At 37.1% G+C, this 16,714-nt stretch overlaps 3 protein-coding genes across 8 annotated transcripts in view; 1 reads left to right on the plus strand and 2 right to left on the minus strand.

Moving 5' to 3' along the window:
• Nucleotides 1-1,514: 1,514 nt before the first annotated feature.
• LOC118262339 (serine/threonine-protein phosphatase 6 catalytic subunit) lies at nucleotides 1,515-3,805 on the plus strand. The gene is made up of 6 exons (XM_035573599.2): nucleotides 1,515-1,871; nucleotides 2,328-2,473; nucleotides 2,728-2,869; nucleotides 2,958-3,112; nucleotides 3,276-3,388; nucleotides 3,538-3,805. Exons 1-6 carry the CDS (start codon nucleotides 1,707-1,709, stop codon nucleotides 3,726-3,728), a joined length of 912 nt encoding a protein of 303 aa, XP_035429492.1. The 5' UTR covers nucleotides 1,515-1,706; the 3' UTR covers nucleotides 3,729-3,805.
• Nucleotides 3,806-3,975: 170 nt separating this feature from the next.
• Nucleotides 3,976-6,793, minus strand: LOC118262336 (eukaryotic translation initiation factor 3 subunit I). Its single transcript, XM_035573596.2, has 5 exons — nucleotides 6,630-6,793; nucleotides 6,277-6,503; nucleotides 5,254-5,386; nucleotides 4,841-5,008; nucleotides 3,976-4,515 (listed from the first exon to the last, which is right to left on the minus strand). Exons 1-5 carry the CDS (start codon nucleotides 6,630-6,632, stop codon nucleotides 4,057-4,059), a joined length of 990 nt encoding a protein of 329 aa, XP_035429489.1. The 5' UTR covers nucleotides 6,633-6,793; the 3' UTR covers nucleotides 3,976-4,056.
• A 1,342-nt stretch (nucleotides 6,794-8,135) lies between these two features.
• Nucleotides 8,136-16,714, minus strand: part of LOC118262489 (hormone receptor 4) — a 98,797-nt gene continuing 90,218 nt past the window's right edge. For all 6 annotated transcript variants that reach the window (XM_035573903.2, XM_050697230.1, XM_035573902.2 and 3 more), the window contains 2 exons: nucleotides 13,179-13,294; nucleotides 8,136-12,813 (listed from right to left, as the gene is read on the minus strand). In XM_035573903.2, the coding sequence (XP_035429796.1) occupies nucleotides 12,733-12,813; nucleotides 13,179-13,294 (197 nt within the window). In that variant the 3' untranslated portion in view covers nucleotides 8,136-12,732. The remainder of the gene's footprint in view (nucleotides 12,814-13,178; nucleotides 13,295-16,714) is intronic.

The raw sequence follows: 16,714 nt of genomic DNA on the forward strand, positions 1-16,714 counted from the left end.
AACCCACAAAGTCTGACCACCACTGACCACCAGTAACCAGCACAGAGATAAACCTGCTTTAGATATCTCTAAAGTACAATTCGATAATACGTACCTAACATATTATCGAATTGTAACCAACGACTGTAACCCTCACCGTTGCACGCATGTACTGTTACGATACCAAAAAGCTACGCGTGTATCTGGTTCGAAAATCTGGTAAAAAAATATTCTCAGTATGTGCGTACGGGGAGAGGTTTGTTAGAAAGCCCTTGCGAAACGAACCACAACATATCAACAGTATATAAGTGCCTACTACTGAATAAAGACCATATTTCACACGGAGAAGAGTTGAGAATTACCTAATCACCACGTACTTCAGTAACAAGGGTGGTTAGTGATTTTAAAACTTATTTATACATGGAAATTTAAAATTATAAAGCTCAGGTTTCCTTCCGATCATTCGATGTTTTCCTTTACCATGTGTCACTGGTGTCTTAATCTTAGAAAGTAGGTACATAATATAGCCAGGTTTCGCCCCTGCACCCATACATGAGAAGTGGGTATTCTATACCTCTGGGTCACTTCGATTTTTTTTAACCACGATCATAATATGGCTCGCTTGCTAGTAAATGCCCAACTCGAACATTAATTATAATTTATTCCAATTTTTCCTTTGGACCGGCATTTGGCCATTATCTCGCCTGATAGTAGTAGGCTAGTAGTATAGTATAGTATCGATAGTAGTAGTAAGCTACGATACAGAATGAACATGAAGGCTAAACAATAAAGCATGTTTGCCCCCTCAGACCTTGACACCAAGGTTAATTAATTCTTTTCGGGAAACATACTCTAGTAGTCTGGCCGTATTATCTTCTCTTTGAGTCTAACAAAGAATTTTATATAACTACAATAAACATAAATTCTATTCTATCTATTGGATATTTTTTTTATTTAACCTTGTTTAGAATTTTTTTTTTAGGTTCTAATGGATCAAGGCAGAAAATTCTAATGGAGCCCCAGGGGAGGACGAGAGGGACTGTCACGTTCCTAATGGCTAAAAACTACCATAGTGTCTCGTCTCACACCTGGGTACAAGGGTGCAGAAAACACATATTTTCGTGAGGTGTTCCATGTAGCCCTCTTTAGGGTATATATGGTGCGCACACGTAGGCGACCAACACATTGATGTCCTACATGTAACATCTCGGCCACCGTTCCGAGTCCTATAAATGAGGTAGCCCACCTAAATACTTCAATTTAGTTGTATCTCTAAAGTAACTAACTGTATTTTCCTATAACAGTAATAATTTCTTAATTATATTCTATAACAAAACTCGTAAATGTTTAGCTAATGTCAAAAGTGACGTGACCCTCTGGATGAATGACATAATATTTTGTAGAGTTGTGCTACATAACGATTCTCCCAATACATTTATTTCATTCGATTTTGTAGTCACACAAATATTATTTACTACTTAGATTAAAATTATAGATTTAATTAATCAATACAAAATAAAACTTACCTGGATAATTATAAAATTATAATAACGAAATTAGCAATGCGTATTTCTTAATATATCTAACAAATTGATCATTATTAATCGATTATAGTATCACTATCGTGGCCGACATATAGGGCGAACCCCTACAATATAATCTCAAAAATCGTTGCTGTGTATAGTCAAGAAAATAAACGACCCCTTTTTCGTCCAATATTCCACAAAATGAGTGACGTGGATAAGTGGATAGAGATCGCGAAGAGGTGTAAATATTTACCTGAAGATGACTTGCGGGAGCTTTGCAATATTGTTTGTGACTTGTTGTTGGAGGAGCCCAATGTACAACCGGTGCAAACACCTGTAACTGTCTGCGGTGATATACATGGCCAGGTAAAGTGAAACAACTTGTGAAATTACGATACACTCGATGCATCTAGCTCAACCAGTCATGTTACCTTCCTTCTACAGTATTATCCTGAAGATGACCTAACCAACAGAAAAAAGTTTTGTTACTTTAGTTATAGCCACAAATGTGGTTGTTGGTAACAAGTTACCACTGATTTATCTCTAGAATGACTTTTCAAATCTGATTAGATAGCTGAATCTTATTACTTGTTATTTCTTTGTTTACATGTTAGTACCTAATGCACTTGTCAGGTTTCTTATATGACCTTTAGTAACTTAATTAATAAAAAAAATATAATATTGTTTTTTTTTCTCTTCAGGTGAAAAGAATTGTAATATTTCTAATACGAATTTGAGTGAAATTACCTATTTTATCAAAGTGAACTTAACTTTGTTAATTTAGGTAGATGTAATTGCAAAAGTTTGAATTCTTTGTTTCAGTTTTATGACCTAGAGGAATTATTTCACATAGGGGGCCAGGTGCCCAACACAAAGTATATATTCATGGGTGACTATGTGGACCGCGGCTACTACAGCTTAGAAACACTCACACTACTTATGGCACTAAAGGCGAGGTATCCAGACAGGTAATTTTCTTTTGAATTTCACATTAGAACACAATCTCGAGTACTTTTTGATGAATATAGTCAAATATTTTAGGAAAGCCTAAAATTTAAAGGTCGCTGGGAGCTGCTGGATGCAGGCCACTTCCAAACAGCCTATCTGGAAGTAATTGGGGGAGGCCTATGTTCAGCGGTGGATGTCTTGTGGCTGATATGATGATGATGAAAAATTAAAAAGATTGTTTAGAAATATTAATAATCTTGATGTTTTCTTTCAGAATAATCTTACTTAGGGGTAATCATGAGACTTGTCAAATTACAAAGGTGTATGGCTTCTACGATGAGTGTCTCAACAAATATGGGAATGCTAATGCATGGAAGGATTGTTGTAGAGTGTTTGATTTGCTAACAGTGGCAGCTGTGAGTATTCCTACACCTTCCAAAAGCATAAATCACCTATTTTATAAAAGTATTTTTCTAAATTGTATATAAAATTGATTTGTTACAGCTAATAGACGAGACAGTCCTGTGTGTCCATGGCGGGCTGTCCCCCGAGATTTCCATGTTAGATCAAATTAGATGTATTGACAGAAATCAACAAATACCTCACAAAGGAGCTTTCTGTGATCTTCTGTGGTCAGATCCTGCTGATGTCAAGATGTGGTATGAAAACATTTTAGATTATTTTATTAATATCAGAAGAATAAGAAGTGCCTTGTATAAAGTTGATGCATAGAGATATTGTGGAGCACCATAATGACTAATGTTACTAAGAATTATGAAGTGGATTTTACAGTTATTGCATAGAAAATGTGTTTGTTTACAGGTCTGTGAGCCCAAGGGGTGCAGGATGGTTGTTTGGTAGTTATGTCACAGAGCTTTTTATGAATTACAACAATTTGAATTTAATCTGCAGAGCACATCAGCTAGTAAATGAAGGTTAGTGTTCAATATTATTTGTGTATTATGTCATCAGTATTAAAAACACAGTTTTAGAATTCGTTATCTAAGGTTTTTTCCTAGTAGACAATCCGTAAGCTAATAAGTTTTTATATGCAATACTTAACAAAAATTGTTATCTTTTCCAGGTTTCAAATACATGTTTGATAAACGTCTGGTGACAGTGTGGTCAGCGCCCAACTATTGTTATCGCTGCGGCAACGTCGCCTCCATATTAGAGTTCAATACAGTAAACGACAGAGTCCCTAAACTGTTCCAAGCAGTTCCTGATAGTGAAAGAGAAGTGCCCCCACAACATACTACGCCTTATTTCCTGTGAAATATCTTATAAGCATAAGTGAAAGTATTCCCCAAATGTAATGAAATGTTTTATATAATAAATTGTTGCATACAATAGCTGGATTTGTTTTAATTGTATATATTTTTACTAGATTAGATATGTTCTTAGGCACGAAATGATACTGCAACGGCGAATCGCGTTCTACGCGCGCCTCATAGAGCTATTATATCACCACAGATTAGAATTATGTACCACAGCATTAATGTTAAAAATAAAACAACCAATGGACCATTTATTAAAAATTGGTTTTATTGACATTTACAATATTGTTTTAACTTTATTATAATACCTTCCTGCTTATATTAACTCAATCCCTGTTGTAATCAAAAGTATAGTCAAAGTAGGATTGATCAAAACTCTGGACACGCACGTAACCGTCTTCACCACCGGACGCGTAGCTCTTGCCATCAGGGTGGAATGCTAAACTGTTGATGGGACCGAAATGTCCCTTGATACGACCGAACTCTTCTTCGAAGACTAGATGGAAGAATCTAGCGTCGAATTTACCCTGGCGGGTAGAGGTGGTGGTTACTTCCATAGCATCTTGACCTCCTCCAAGTACCACATGGTCTAGGATGGGGCTGAGGGCGGCAGAGTTGACAGGCCTCTCAGTTTTGTACTCCTTAAGAAGTTCCAAGGAGCTTGTGTCGAAGAGCTTAGCGGTCTGATCCTTGGAAGCTGTAATGAACATGGTGCCGTCGCGTGACAGCTGCATGTCATTGATCTGGTGCGTGTGCTCCTTGATTGAGTGGATCTTCTTGCCAGTCTAGAAATAATTAAAACCATTAGAAAACGGAATAAAATATCACCAAGCAAATACTTTTCAAATCATACAACATTGAAAAATATTATCTTAATATTATTAAGCAGGTGGTTTATGTTCAGCAGTGAATATCCTAGCTAATAATTATCTTTGTCTTTATAAAATAATACCGCAATCTATGATGTATTCCAATGCCATGGTGTGTTTACAAATATACAGATTCAAGCAGCTGGTTACCTAGCCACTGCGCCACCCGTGCAGTCAATGTTGATAATTATCATAGGACATTGTAAACACTATTGTATCTTCAATGAAATACTTAGCTTACCCTCAAATCCCACTGGATGATGTCTCCAGCTTCATGACCAGTGATGAGGGTCTCGTCCAGGATACCCCACACCATGGATGTGACCTTGGAGTCTGTGATCTCCCATTTCAAGATAGGAGCCTGGCTGGAGATAGAGTCATCAACAGTTCTTGTGTCAATCACAAACACCTGAAAAGAAGATGATACAGGTGTCATTTAAATTGTGCTTCACAAGAGCTGAGTTATCTGATCAATACTGAGTTATCTGATCAATATAAAAAAACAATACATACTACATCAGTATACTTAGATGTAAATTACATATTATATCATAGAACACAAAATTATTTCCTCTGTAATTTTTAATGTGAATCTACAAAATAGCATGCATTACTGCAATTATGATTAAAATTTAGTAAAAAGTTACTATTTACCTCACAAGGGTGTCCCATAGCCTTATCAGTAGTGTAAGCGGCCTGGTAGGCACTGTAGCTAAAGTTGCAAGTCCTCACAGAGGAGTTTGTCTTAATTGTTGCTATGTTCTTACCAGTCTCCAAGTCCCATAGTCTGTAAAAAGAAATGATTAATTAACAGAATCAACTAAATCTTTAAGAAAAGCTACAAAATGTATATTACTGACAGTAGCACTAGTAAAGTAATGGTAAAGTTTTGAATTCTAAGAGAAAAACAACTTATCAGATATTTTTGATTATCTACTTATGCAAGTTGTAAATGGAACGCTCCTGAAAAACACTACAATTCTTTTTTGTTTTTATAATTTTAGCAGTTTTTGTTTTGTATTATTTATGCAAAACAGCCTTAAGCAGTTGATTGCAACTATTATTTTGAAAATAAACATTGAATCCCTTTTTTTTTTCATTATCTGTTTTGGGATTTTGAGAGTGTTCTGTTTACACCTGTATACAATCATTAATACCACAAAGTTGATTGTAAGTATAATTAGGTATCCAACACAGAACCTATTAGTTACAGCACCTAATTAGATTCTTTAAGTAAACAATAATCAAGATCTGTAAATATTGCATAAAATTGTGCAATCAACACACAATTCAATGCTTTTTCAAACATGTTATAATAACATCATCAATAAAAATATTTGCCAATCCCGAATTCATGAAAATTCAAGGCATATTAACAAAAATCGATGTCACATAAACACTAGTCTCTTAAACAAGGAAAATGAGAAAACATACAAAATGAATACCATCACTATTGTTGCAATATCTCACATCAATAAGGCTGTGACAAAATGTATTAAAATATTGTTTTGTATTAAAATAACTTTACTTACTATAGATGCTTTTGTGGTGTTTTGTTTGAAATACAATATATTACTACATAATATTTACAACTGAACTAGAAAACTTAAAAATTAAAGAAAACTAATAATTATTTACTATTTACAAAGCAAATAAGGTTACTAAGGGTATACAAACCTGCATGAACTGTCACCTCCACCGGTGATCAGGTTAATGGTCTGCCAATCTACATCTAGGCACCATACTACACCACCGTGGCCATTGAATGTACCGAGGCGTTCTCCGTTCAGGGACCACCATACATTTGGCTTGGCATCTTTAGCCGCGGAGAACAGTAAATCACCCTCGCGGTTATATTTGATCTGTGTGATGGCACGCTCGTGCCCTTGGAGCATAAGAGGTTTCTGAAATGGAATTATTCATGACACCATGCTTAACTTGCTTCTTTACAGGTTTTGTTATTGTTACATCAGAAGATTAGCCAGATTAGACTTATATCAACTTATTGTGATCACATAAGTACCACTTACCATTTTTCGTGATTGTTTTGCGATAAATTTTTAGTAAAATATAGTAAAACCACAATAATTACTGACTGACATGTGGCAAGCGGCAGACAATTTTTGACAGAAAGACATATTGGATTGGATGTATGCAGGTTCATAGAGTTTAAAATCGACCATAGATTATAACCAGCTGTAAGTTTTGATAAAACAATATTTTATTAATAATTATTTAATTTATATTAAGTTAAAAGGTAAGGGAATAATATATTTTTAATTTGAAAACAGTTATTTATATTTAAAATGTTGTTATGCCGTTACTACTAGTGCCATCTTGTGGAAAAAAAAATTTTTCCATCTTTCCTTAACATTGGTTATGCTACTCGGCGCTAGAGGGCAGAAGTAGAACAATCCAGTACAAAAAAATAATCTATATTTTAAGCGTAAAAGCTAAACATAACAAATAGTTATCAAGAAACCGATTTTCTGTTGTTATAAATTATATATACCTTTTTCCAATAATCGTTGGGTCACATCAAATTGTTGGCTTCTCGTTCGTTCATAATACCATGCTTTAATAAAAAAGATTTTAATGCTTTCTTGGCTTGTTTTGGTCAGAAATGATCAACTTTAGATAATACATGTAGGTAATTCCATTGGTCTTAAGAGAAACATAGTCTAAAAGCTACAACATAAAGGCTGTAAGTTATCATTGCAACCTGTTCTCTTTAATTAATGGTTACGATTTATTTGTGTTGGCTGATAAGCTTTAGATAAGCAACAGCACGATCTAGAGGGCCGAGTCGAGGGTCTGTGTTTACGTTTCTATAGTACGAAGACATAGATTCCTTTTCCTATATTATTAAAGCTGTTTTACATGTAATTCGAAGACTTCTAACATAACTTTCGGAGGCCCAATTCCCCTCTTCCCAATCTGCCCAATCCCCGGTTCCCCATCAACCCTTAAATTCCTAACCCCCAAAAGGCCGGCAACGCACTTGTATTTCCACAATGTATTTCTTTCGTTTTAAGGATATGCTGTAACCTGCGTAGTACAGGTTAGGTTCCGGAGTTAATCTATGTAGTCCCAGTGCGTTGTAAGTGCTACTGACGAGCTTCGGGTCGGTTAGTTTTAGTGACGTCGGAATCATATCCCTAGTCCCCTAACGCTAGGTTCCTTTGGTTTTAGTCTTTCAGATGCCATCTTCATTTAAATGATAAATTAATGATTTGCGATGTAACTCTCAAACTCATTTATATTATGAAATCTAGTAATTATCTAAGTTTTGTAAGCTTGCAGCTACATCTTTTTCAGCAATCGGTTTTTTTTTTCATGGGAAAAGGGCCAATCCAGCAGACGGGTCACCTATGACACTTCGGGTGGACAACTGGACACCCGCAACACCAGAAGTGTCAGGGGTGCGTTGCCGGCTTTTTAAGAAGGAATTCACTCTTTTTTAAATGTTTGATTTTACACTCACCTTAAATGATTTATTGTTAGAGGTTGGAATAGGGAGAAATAAAATGATTAGATATATTTCACATACAATTTATTTTCTTAAATTATTAACCATTGATTTCCAAGAGTACAACTAAAAAACAAATTAAAGTACAAACACGTTATGCATCGCTAACTAAACACAACTGTAGGTAACTTCTCTTGGCAAACCAGTACACATTCGATTGACTACGCCGGCGCCGGCGCACCACTCAACGAGACTTACACGAACGACAAACTCCTGAGTACTGCTAACAGTCACTGTATAATCTTAACTTGGTCGAATTTTAACAACAGCCTTATTCCATCGAGAACAGTACAGCAATCAGCAACTAATGTGATTTGCTACGTATAAACATAGATCCCTAATGTATCGATAATACTTAATGTATGCTAGGTCTGAAAGCGATAAGTCTTGGTATTGAGCGAGCCCAACTAAATACGTGAAATATAGCATACTCAATCACATTGAACTCTTATAAATAAAATGTAGTCGCTACACAACGTCGTGTCTACTGTCTACCAGTGAGGCACTCGCAGTTACAACTAATGCAATCTGTGACTTCGACCATTATCATTAGTTTACATTCTATTTTGAAAAATTGTAAAAGTGGACACAAAATTGTTTCTAAACATTGAAATTAGTAAGACAAGCGAAACGTGTTTGTTCATGAAACTGTAACAAAATTGATTACTGTTATTATTTGATTAAAACATGAAGTATAACTCGTAGAATATATATCTATATGTACTTAGAGTTCAAATATCCATCTGTGACATGAAATACATACAACAAACACTCGTCAACGTTTCCAAATATATATTCTCTTACGGCGTTACACTCGATTTCATAACTATTTTAATACAATGTCTAATGTACACAAAATTTTAACCCTTCTTTTACCCGAAATACTTGAAACGCTATTTTTATACACAACAAACCTTACACTACGAATGTGAAAATATTTCGTCACAATATGTTACATGTAATATCTTACACGTAATTAATTATTCTCTTATGGACTGTAAAGAAACGTGAAATGCATTAAGTTTTTGTTACACCCTTATAAATATATTAACATTATTATGTTTATTACATAACTATATCAGTCAAAATATTTTCGCAGTATTATCTACGAACCGGCGTCGGCTCGGCTGTGTGTGTTGTGATGATGAAGATATTCTTGATTTAGATATCCTACAGTGGGCCATTAGTAATGTTACAGTGCTAATTGACGATTGAACTTAATTAGTTGGTGGTATTATTGTATGCCGGTTAGAGCATCTCGGGGCCGCTGCCCAGTGCATGCTAGTACATTAAACAAACACACGGTGGTATCGGACACACGAGCTCGTTCGACGCCGGTTGTAACCGTCCGTCCCGGGCGACAAGTCCCCGGGACTTGCGGTAGTAAAGTTATGCAAACTCATTAAAAATTAAAATAGCAAGCAGAAAGCGAGCAGCAAATTATTTGTAATTCTTCCAATGAATCGGTCAGTCAATTTTGATATTCAAAAGTTTATACTACGAGTTCCTTGAAATTAGACGAAGAGGCGAACAGGCCCTATTTCACAGTAATAGCAAATAATTTAGAAGTGCAACGAAAGCGACAGGCCGCCTTACACGTCGAAGCATAATTTGTATTTACATATTACATGAATGTATAGCCTCAGCGGGCTGTCGTGTACTATTCTAATTAGGTACTCGCCAGTAATGCGCCAATTTCATTGTTTAATTACTAACAATACTATCCTTTGTACAACGCCAATAACATCCTTACAAATCTAATTCCCATTTGATACACTGCCGTTAGTTTCGCCTTAACAATACGCTATGATACTAACAAAATAAGTGTCAATATTACTTACATACATTATCATTTACATACATATTAGTAGAACGATGCACGATTCGCGATTATAGTTATATTTACGATTTCCGTCATTACACGTTTAAAAATCTATAAAGGCATCTTTACCTCAGACTTTAGATTTAACACCGTCGTTCGGATGGTGTTGTTAATAACTAATTAATTATAATTAAGTTAGATAAAAATGAATAAATAAATATAGTTACCCAATCGACGTGAAGGGTTCACGTAGTGAGACCGAATATTAGTGAAGGCGCGCGCGCACCGGGCGGCGCGCGGCGCCGGCGCACAACGCTCGCTCGCGCGAGTTACCGCGCGGGCGGGCCGAGGCGCCTACTCCGATATTATATCACTGTTTCTATTACAATTAACTAATAATTTCACCAACGTCATTAACTTAATTAACCGTACGTAAATTATAACAAAATTAATTGAAAACTATTTAGGCATTTGATGGCAGTATCGTAACTGGTTGTATTCCAACTAATTATAATGTACAAAACACATTTAACCGCTAATACTTAACTAATGGTAACACGATGAGGAACGGACGTGTATCGCTCATTCAGGTAACAGGATTATCTAATATTACAAGTTGTTTGTTATGTCGACTGTCGCTACTTAACGCGAAGTAGAGTGCAAGTACATTCCGCTGTCAACTTTATCTGTCCACAACCTTCACGCGCGAGACTTTCATTATGGTTCTTTATTCGGCAGTGACAGGTTGTGAAGTCTATATCATTAAATATTTATTTATAAGTGAGAAGGTATGTGGCTACTATTTGCTCTGAATACGCCGACGTCGACCGTGAGAAAGCTAAGATATAAAAAAATCTAATTAACTAGAACCTAAGTCCTTAGAACGAACTTTTTGGTTGTAATTACTTAATTTTAACAAGGCTTACATCGCCCCCTATAGCTAGTGGTAACTGTTCACCGTTGATGGAACGTTTATTACAAATTTTAACATTAACGATTAATACAAAGTGTTATTTAACGATAACGGCGAATAAATTTTAAGAAAATGAAAGGCAGTGATTACTGACAGTAGTAGGTTTGAAAGTCTTTTCGTAAGTTTATTTATTATGTATGATTTTTTTTGTGATCATGTAATGATACGCTTTTATTGTTATTGTTTGATACCTTATTTTATGTTAAGATGTAAGTCGTGTTAGTGATATATTTACTTCGCCTTTACTAAATATATGTAGGTATTGTAGTCCAGGAGAGTTAAGTGCGTAAACACATGAAATGATGGAAAGAGGAATGCTAGAGGGCTAATGCTGTGATGCTGACATGTAATAATGTATTATAAATTCATAGTATCTGTCGTGTCTGTCATTGTCTCGGTGATTTGTGTGATGCATGCACGTTTACCTGTTTTGTAATAAAATTAGGACTCCACAATTAAATCACTTATTTATTAATTATAGATAGTTGTAAATCAATCAAATAGTTTATGCAATCGAGATTTAACGCAATATGTACAAAATATTTTAATGTATGTACAAGGTGTATCTACATATACTAGAGGAACGATGCGCGAAAGAAATCCAATGATACGAATGCGATATGAAATGACACAAACGATTACTACAAAATTTGAATATCCGAACAAAATCACGGTACATTGAGCACAATTACATTTGAACACATCAAAGGAAGCAAAGTATAAGATCAATAAATGTCCGAAGCACCTACGCACATAAAGATAACGTTCGTCAGTTTAGAAATGCATCGAGAGCAGTCGGCGGCGCGCGCGGCGACGTCGTCGACACGCGCGGCGGCGCGGCGTGCCGAGCGACGGTCCGGCGCGAGCGCGCACTCTTACACCTAGTTAGACCAGAATAGAGAAGTGAGACGTTCAGAACGAAACAAGTATTGTGTTATGCGAAGTATTGGCAATAAAAATGCATAAGTTGTGACTATAAGAACCGCGCGAGCCACCGCGCCGCTTATGTTAGTGTATAAACAGTACAGTTGTATACAAGCAGTCTTGGTAAACACTGAGAGTAGGTACTTAGTGCTACTTACATTATGTACGAACAAGTCATATAAAATTAAATTGAAATTCTCAATATTACACACCCAGTAATTAATTTACTGGTTAATCCTAGACAATATAAAATGCAAACTAAAACAGCAGTATTTCATTTACAAGAAACAATTCTGTCTAAAACAACGACTTAATTACCTATATTGTAAAGTTTACTCTATATTTACAGAAATAATATATTATGCGATTCTCCGACTGACAAATTTAAATAGTAACATAATATATATTTTATTCTATTTAACACTATGTAGTATACACTACCACGTATAAAACACGCATTCAAGTCCCTGGTACCTTACGTAATAGCTATTTAATAATAAATCAGTCTGTCGTATGGGACGTTTTAATTCCTCTACTAAACAATAAACCAATACACTCATCGACTCAACAAAGGTATAAATGTACCGCACTTGTGTTGACTGTCACTGTTTGTCGCACTGGGCGGGCGCACTTATTGTCGGTGCCGGAGTAGGAACATTTGTACGAACTCTTGTGCAGCGCGGTGCGCGGGAGCCGCGCGGTCGCGCGTGGCTGCGTGCTGCGCGGCGTGGCGGCGCGGCGTGGCGGCGCGAGTGGCGGCGCGAGTGGCGGCGTGAACACATGTGGCGAGTGCGATCATAAGACGGGCGTGCGGCGGGGGAGCGGGCGCGGGCGGGGAGTCAGCCGCTCGTACATCGAGAACTAGACGCCCTGCTGCGCCATGTACTATCTGATCTCAGCCGAGTTGAGCACGAAAGGTACGTAGAACATTTTGCTCTCCAGCAACAGGTTCGCCGCCGCTTGGATCTGTAAGTGAAAACGACAACTAAGTATCGTGAAATCAAAAGCTTTCCTACCACTTTCTATTGTGAATGTGCCTTGTAAATTTTACTTTGTGGGATACACGACAATTTTGCTATCTTATCCCTTGGTAACGAGACTGACTGTAGAAATTGCGTATTTATGCAAACATATTGACTGACTAAGATTTAGTATCCTGAGTGATCTACGTACCACTCTCTCTCGCTATAAAAACCATCGAGGTACCTATTTCTTTGAAATTGGAAGTGAAAGCAATTCACATGCTTCAGTATTGTTTGACATGGTTAGGCCTTCGGTTTCTATTAATTAAACCAAAATATAACAAATGAAAATATACAGCAATAACTTACCTCAGGTATCCTGGCGAACAGTTCCTGCAGCCGTCCTGGGTGATGCGGAGCAGCGTGCTCTAGGTAACTGCGCAACACTTGCACGTACCGCTCCTGAATACCCTCCAACTCAACTTCTGAAACAAACACGAACAGAGTTAAACATCTCCAAATTACAGTACCTAAATTAATATACCTAAAGGAAAGATTGAATTCATCAAAATAAACCTAACGTAAAATGCAAAATATTCTGCGAGCGCAGTGGTAGTAGTAGTAGCGAATGGCATTGGATTGTATTGATTAATTTATATTACTACAATCATGCAATGACGATCTCGTGTAGTGCGCCTACTCGCTTGTAGATGGCGCTGAGCGGTGGCGGTGAACCAATGCCACGGCGCGCGCGGTGCGGCGGTGACGTCACGCGCTCAGTAGGTCACTCCGATAGCAGGGCAACGACCGCGGCTAGCCGTTGACCTCCGCTCGAGCTCGCTCGCGTCCTCATCGCTGTGGCTGTTGCCGTCTCGCTCTCGCGCGCGCATTTTTCCACGATATTGTACGCGCGACTGTTTCGTGTGTGCTGTTATTGCGACTACATTTAATTGACGTTTGTTTATTTTTGCTGAACAATATACAATTTATGTCGATAATAATATTTCTATCGAGAACTATTTTGGTGAACTCAAATACATTGTTAGTGATAATAATAAAGTATACAATACATTCCGCTGTAACGGAGTGACAAAAGTTAATGAATGTAAAGTATGATTATATCGTGTGGTATCAGTGCACTGTACGGGTGCACATGAGCCGCGCGCCTGTAGTATCGGTTACGTAAAGGAAGGCGCGCGAGACGTAGCGGTACTCGTTCATTCTATAATCTGCGCTTGCGCTTTTTTCAATGCGCGCACTGCGCTGCAAAAGAGAAAGTTCGCCTTCCGCGTCGCGCTTTCCGCTCCGAGAGTGAAATGCTGTCCCGTTTTAGCTGACGTAACTAACGCTACATTATTATACGCAATGCGCCTTTGTATGCAACGCAAATGCTACAGTTTTAATTCTAAACATAAAGGTTTTAAGGGTAACGAACTATGGATGTATTGTTTGATTTCATTACACAATAATTAGAGTGTAACGAGTGAAATGGCTACTTCAATGGCTTTGTGTTCAAAGTTTTATTTATAAATTATTTGTTGATTGGTAGAATACGAGATACAACTCTATACAAACACAGGGACAAATAAGTCGATACGTTCCAAAAATCCTAACACATTACTCAACGCGGCTCACACGCAACTAACATTTTGTTACAAGTATCTAACAAACACACACACAGCGGCACAACCGACGCGGGCGCAGTTGCGCAAGCGCTTTCCATTTCACCGTAGTCCGCACTAGTACAGCTATGGTACCAACCAGGACACACACACATACTTATGTATAAAGTGAAAATTGAACACTGACAAACGCATACAAGTAAGCGTGGCAATTTATAGGGACATTTTTCCTTCTGGAAATTTTATAAATGGACGCTTAAAATTCTGAAGATAAGGACTAGTTTTCGACACAATTACATTCAGTGAATTGCTTTAATTGTCTAGCTTTAAATAAACCCTAAAATGAAATGGAATATCTTTCGATACGTACATTTTTCTTCTAGCGGTGACAAGTATAAAACAGTGCGCATGCGTTTCAATCAGTTCATAAGTAGGTTATTAACAATATCAATTTGAAGCCAATTCTGTTCGATAGTTAGCTTCATTGACAACTGGCACATAAGTGTTCCTTGTGTTATGTACACAGTCGGTACATAATGTACTATTTATAGGATCTTTTGATAACCAAGTACAGCCATGACTTTATTATTTCAGATTTACGGATAAGTAAAGGCATAAGGAAAAGTCCTTGTTTACCCAATCTGTTTTACAACTCTATATTAGTCATAGTCATAGAGAACATTGACTAATAATATTTAAAATATCAGTGAACTACTTTCATCAATTTTGATGATGTCACCGTCAATTGAGAATTTAACAGACCCGTAACGAATTGGAATAAATGAAATTTCTCGGGTGTCATATGCAAGAAGTATTTGCTTTCATGGAGTCGAAATGCCATATGATTAATGATTCACTACTGTCTGAGACGACGCCATTAATCTGTGTACTTGGTAACTGTTGCAGTAGGTACATACACATAGCATTGTATTATTATGTTGAGAGTTTAATTTACATAAGCATCGTGCAACATAATACGCGGTATTTCCGAGCGCGGCTAAACACTCACTGAGTACTTTCATAGTTTGATAAACAGCGCACCTACTTAACGTATAAATGTGCATGCGCGGTGAAAATAATTTTCAAACATGGCGCTAGAGCGTGGTGCGACCCAGTTACTGGCGATAACACAGGATGTCACAGTTTCCCTGCCATAGTACTAGGACGAGCGGACCAACTGTGATTAACCATGTAAAACATTATCGCCGAAGGTTAGATGTGACTGAGTTTACGTCTTGCGAGTCGCGAGGTACATTCTATTGCGTCTCAAACTTAGTTATTGTAACTTAACTTGCGGTGTAGCTAATGAAATTACGTTTTCAATTTGTGACTATATTTTACAAGGTTATGAATATGCCTACTTATATAAGCGCATCATTTTAGAAGAGCGTATAATATGCGTCGTATTTAAACGTGGTGTAGAAGAGTGGTCGAAGAAATAATACAAATTTTCCGAAACAAATAAAGCAATTACAGATGATATCAATACTTTCGTATGGCAGCAAAGTTCACTGAGTGAAATTGTTATCAACGTTGAGAAGTGGTTCCTAATCGGTGTCGCGAGCGGCTCTCGACTCCGCCACATCTGGGTTACTTGTAACATAAATCATAATAATATTAACGAACACTTTGCACCGCGTACATCGGCACTTCGAGTCGAGATTTTTATTGTGTTGTCATTTATCGCATTGTGTCTATTAATCATACGATAAAATCTACAGCCAGATTTATGGAGCCTTCGTATCGTATTAGAAAGTATTTTTTGACTTCTCTTTCTATGATGATAAATAGCTGCTCTATTTATTTCAGGAAGTAATGCAGATAAATTTAATTAAAAGTAAAATTATTGTTCTATTGAATTTATTAGAGTAATAAAACATTCGAGACATGTCACTTAGTGCGTATCTTTAGGAAGTAATACTGGCATTAAACGTTTTGTACGTGAAGGCTAGTACCTAAGCAGATATAAACGGGTAACATAATGAGTCAGGTCGACGTCATAGCGTAGGACGCCTAGCTTGCGTAACAGTAACTGACCTACATGCACCGTGGGCCGATGCACCCCTTAACGAGTCCATAACTGGATTACAATGTGGTGCGTTGACTTACTCAAGGCACGAACCAGAATATCCCAGAGGGGTGGTGTGCACAGCTTTATGTCGCTCGTGTCACTATCATGTGGAACGAGGAAGTGTTGAAATAAATTGTTTATCGATAACTGAGAACACAGCACTATTCCTTAAAACCGCTCCGATGTCCAATGATCGTTTCGCTTGTTCAACT

This window comes from Spodoptera frugiperda, chromosome 12 (genome assembly GCF_023101765.2).
Source record: "Spodoptera frugiperda isolate SF20-4 chromosome 12, AGI-APGP_CSIRO_Sfru_2.0, whole genome shotgun sequence".
Classification (NCBI taxonomy): Eukaryota; Metazoa; Arthropoda; class Insecta; order Lepidoptera; family Noctuidae; genus Spodoptera; species Spodoptera frugiperda.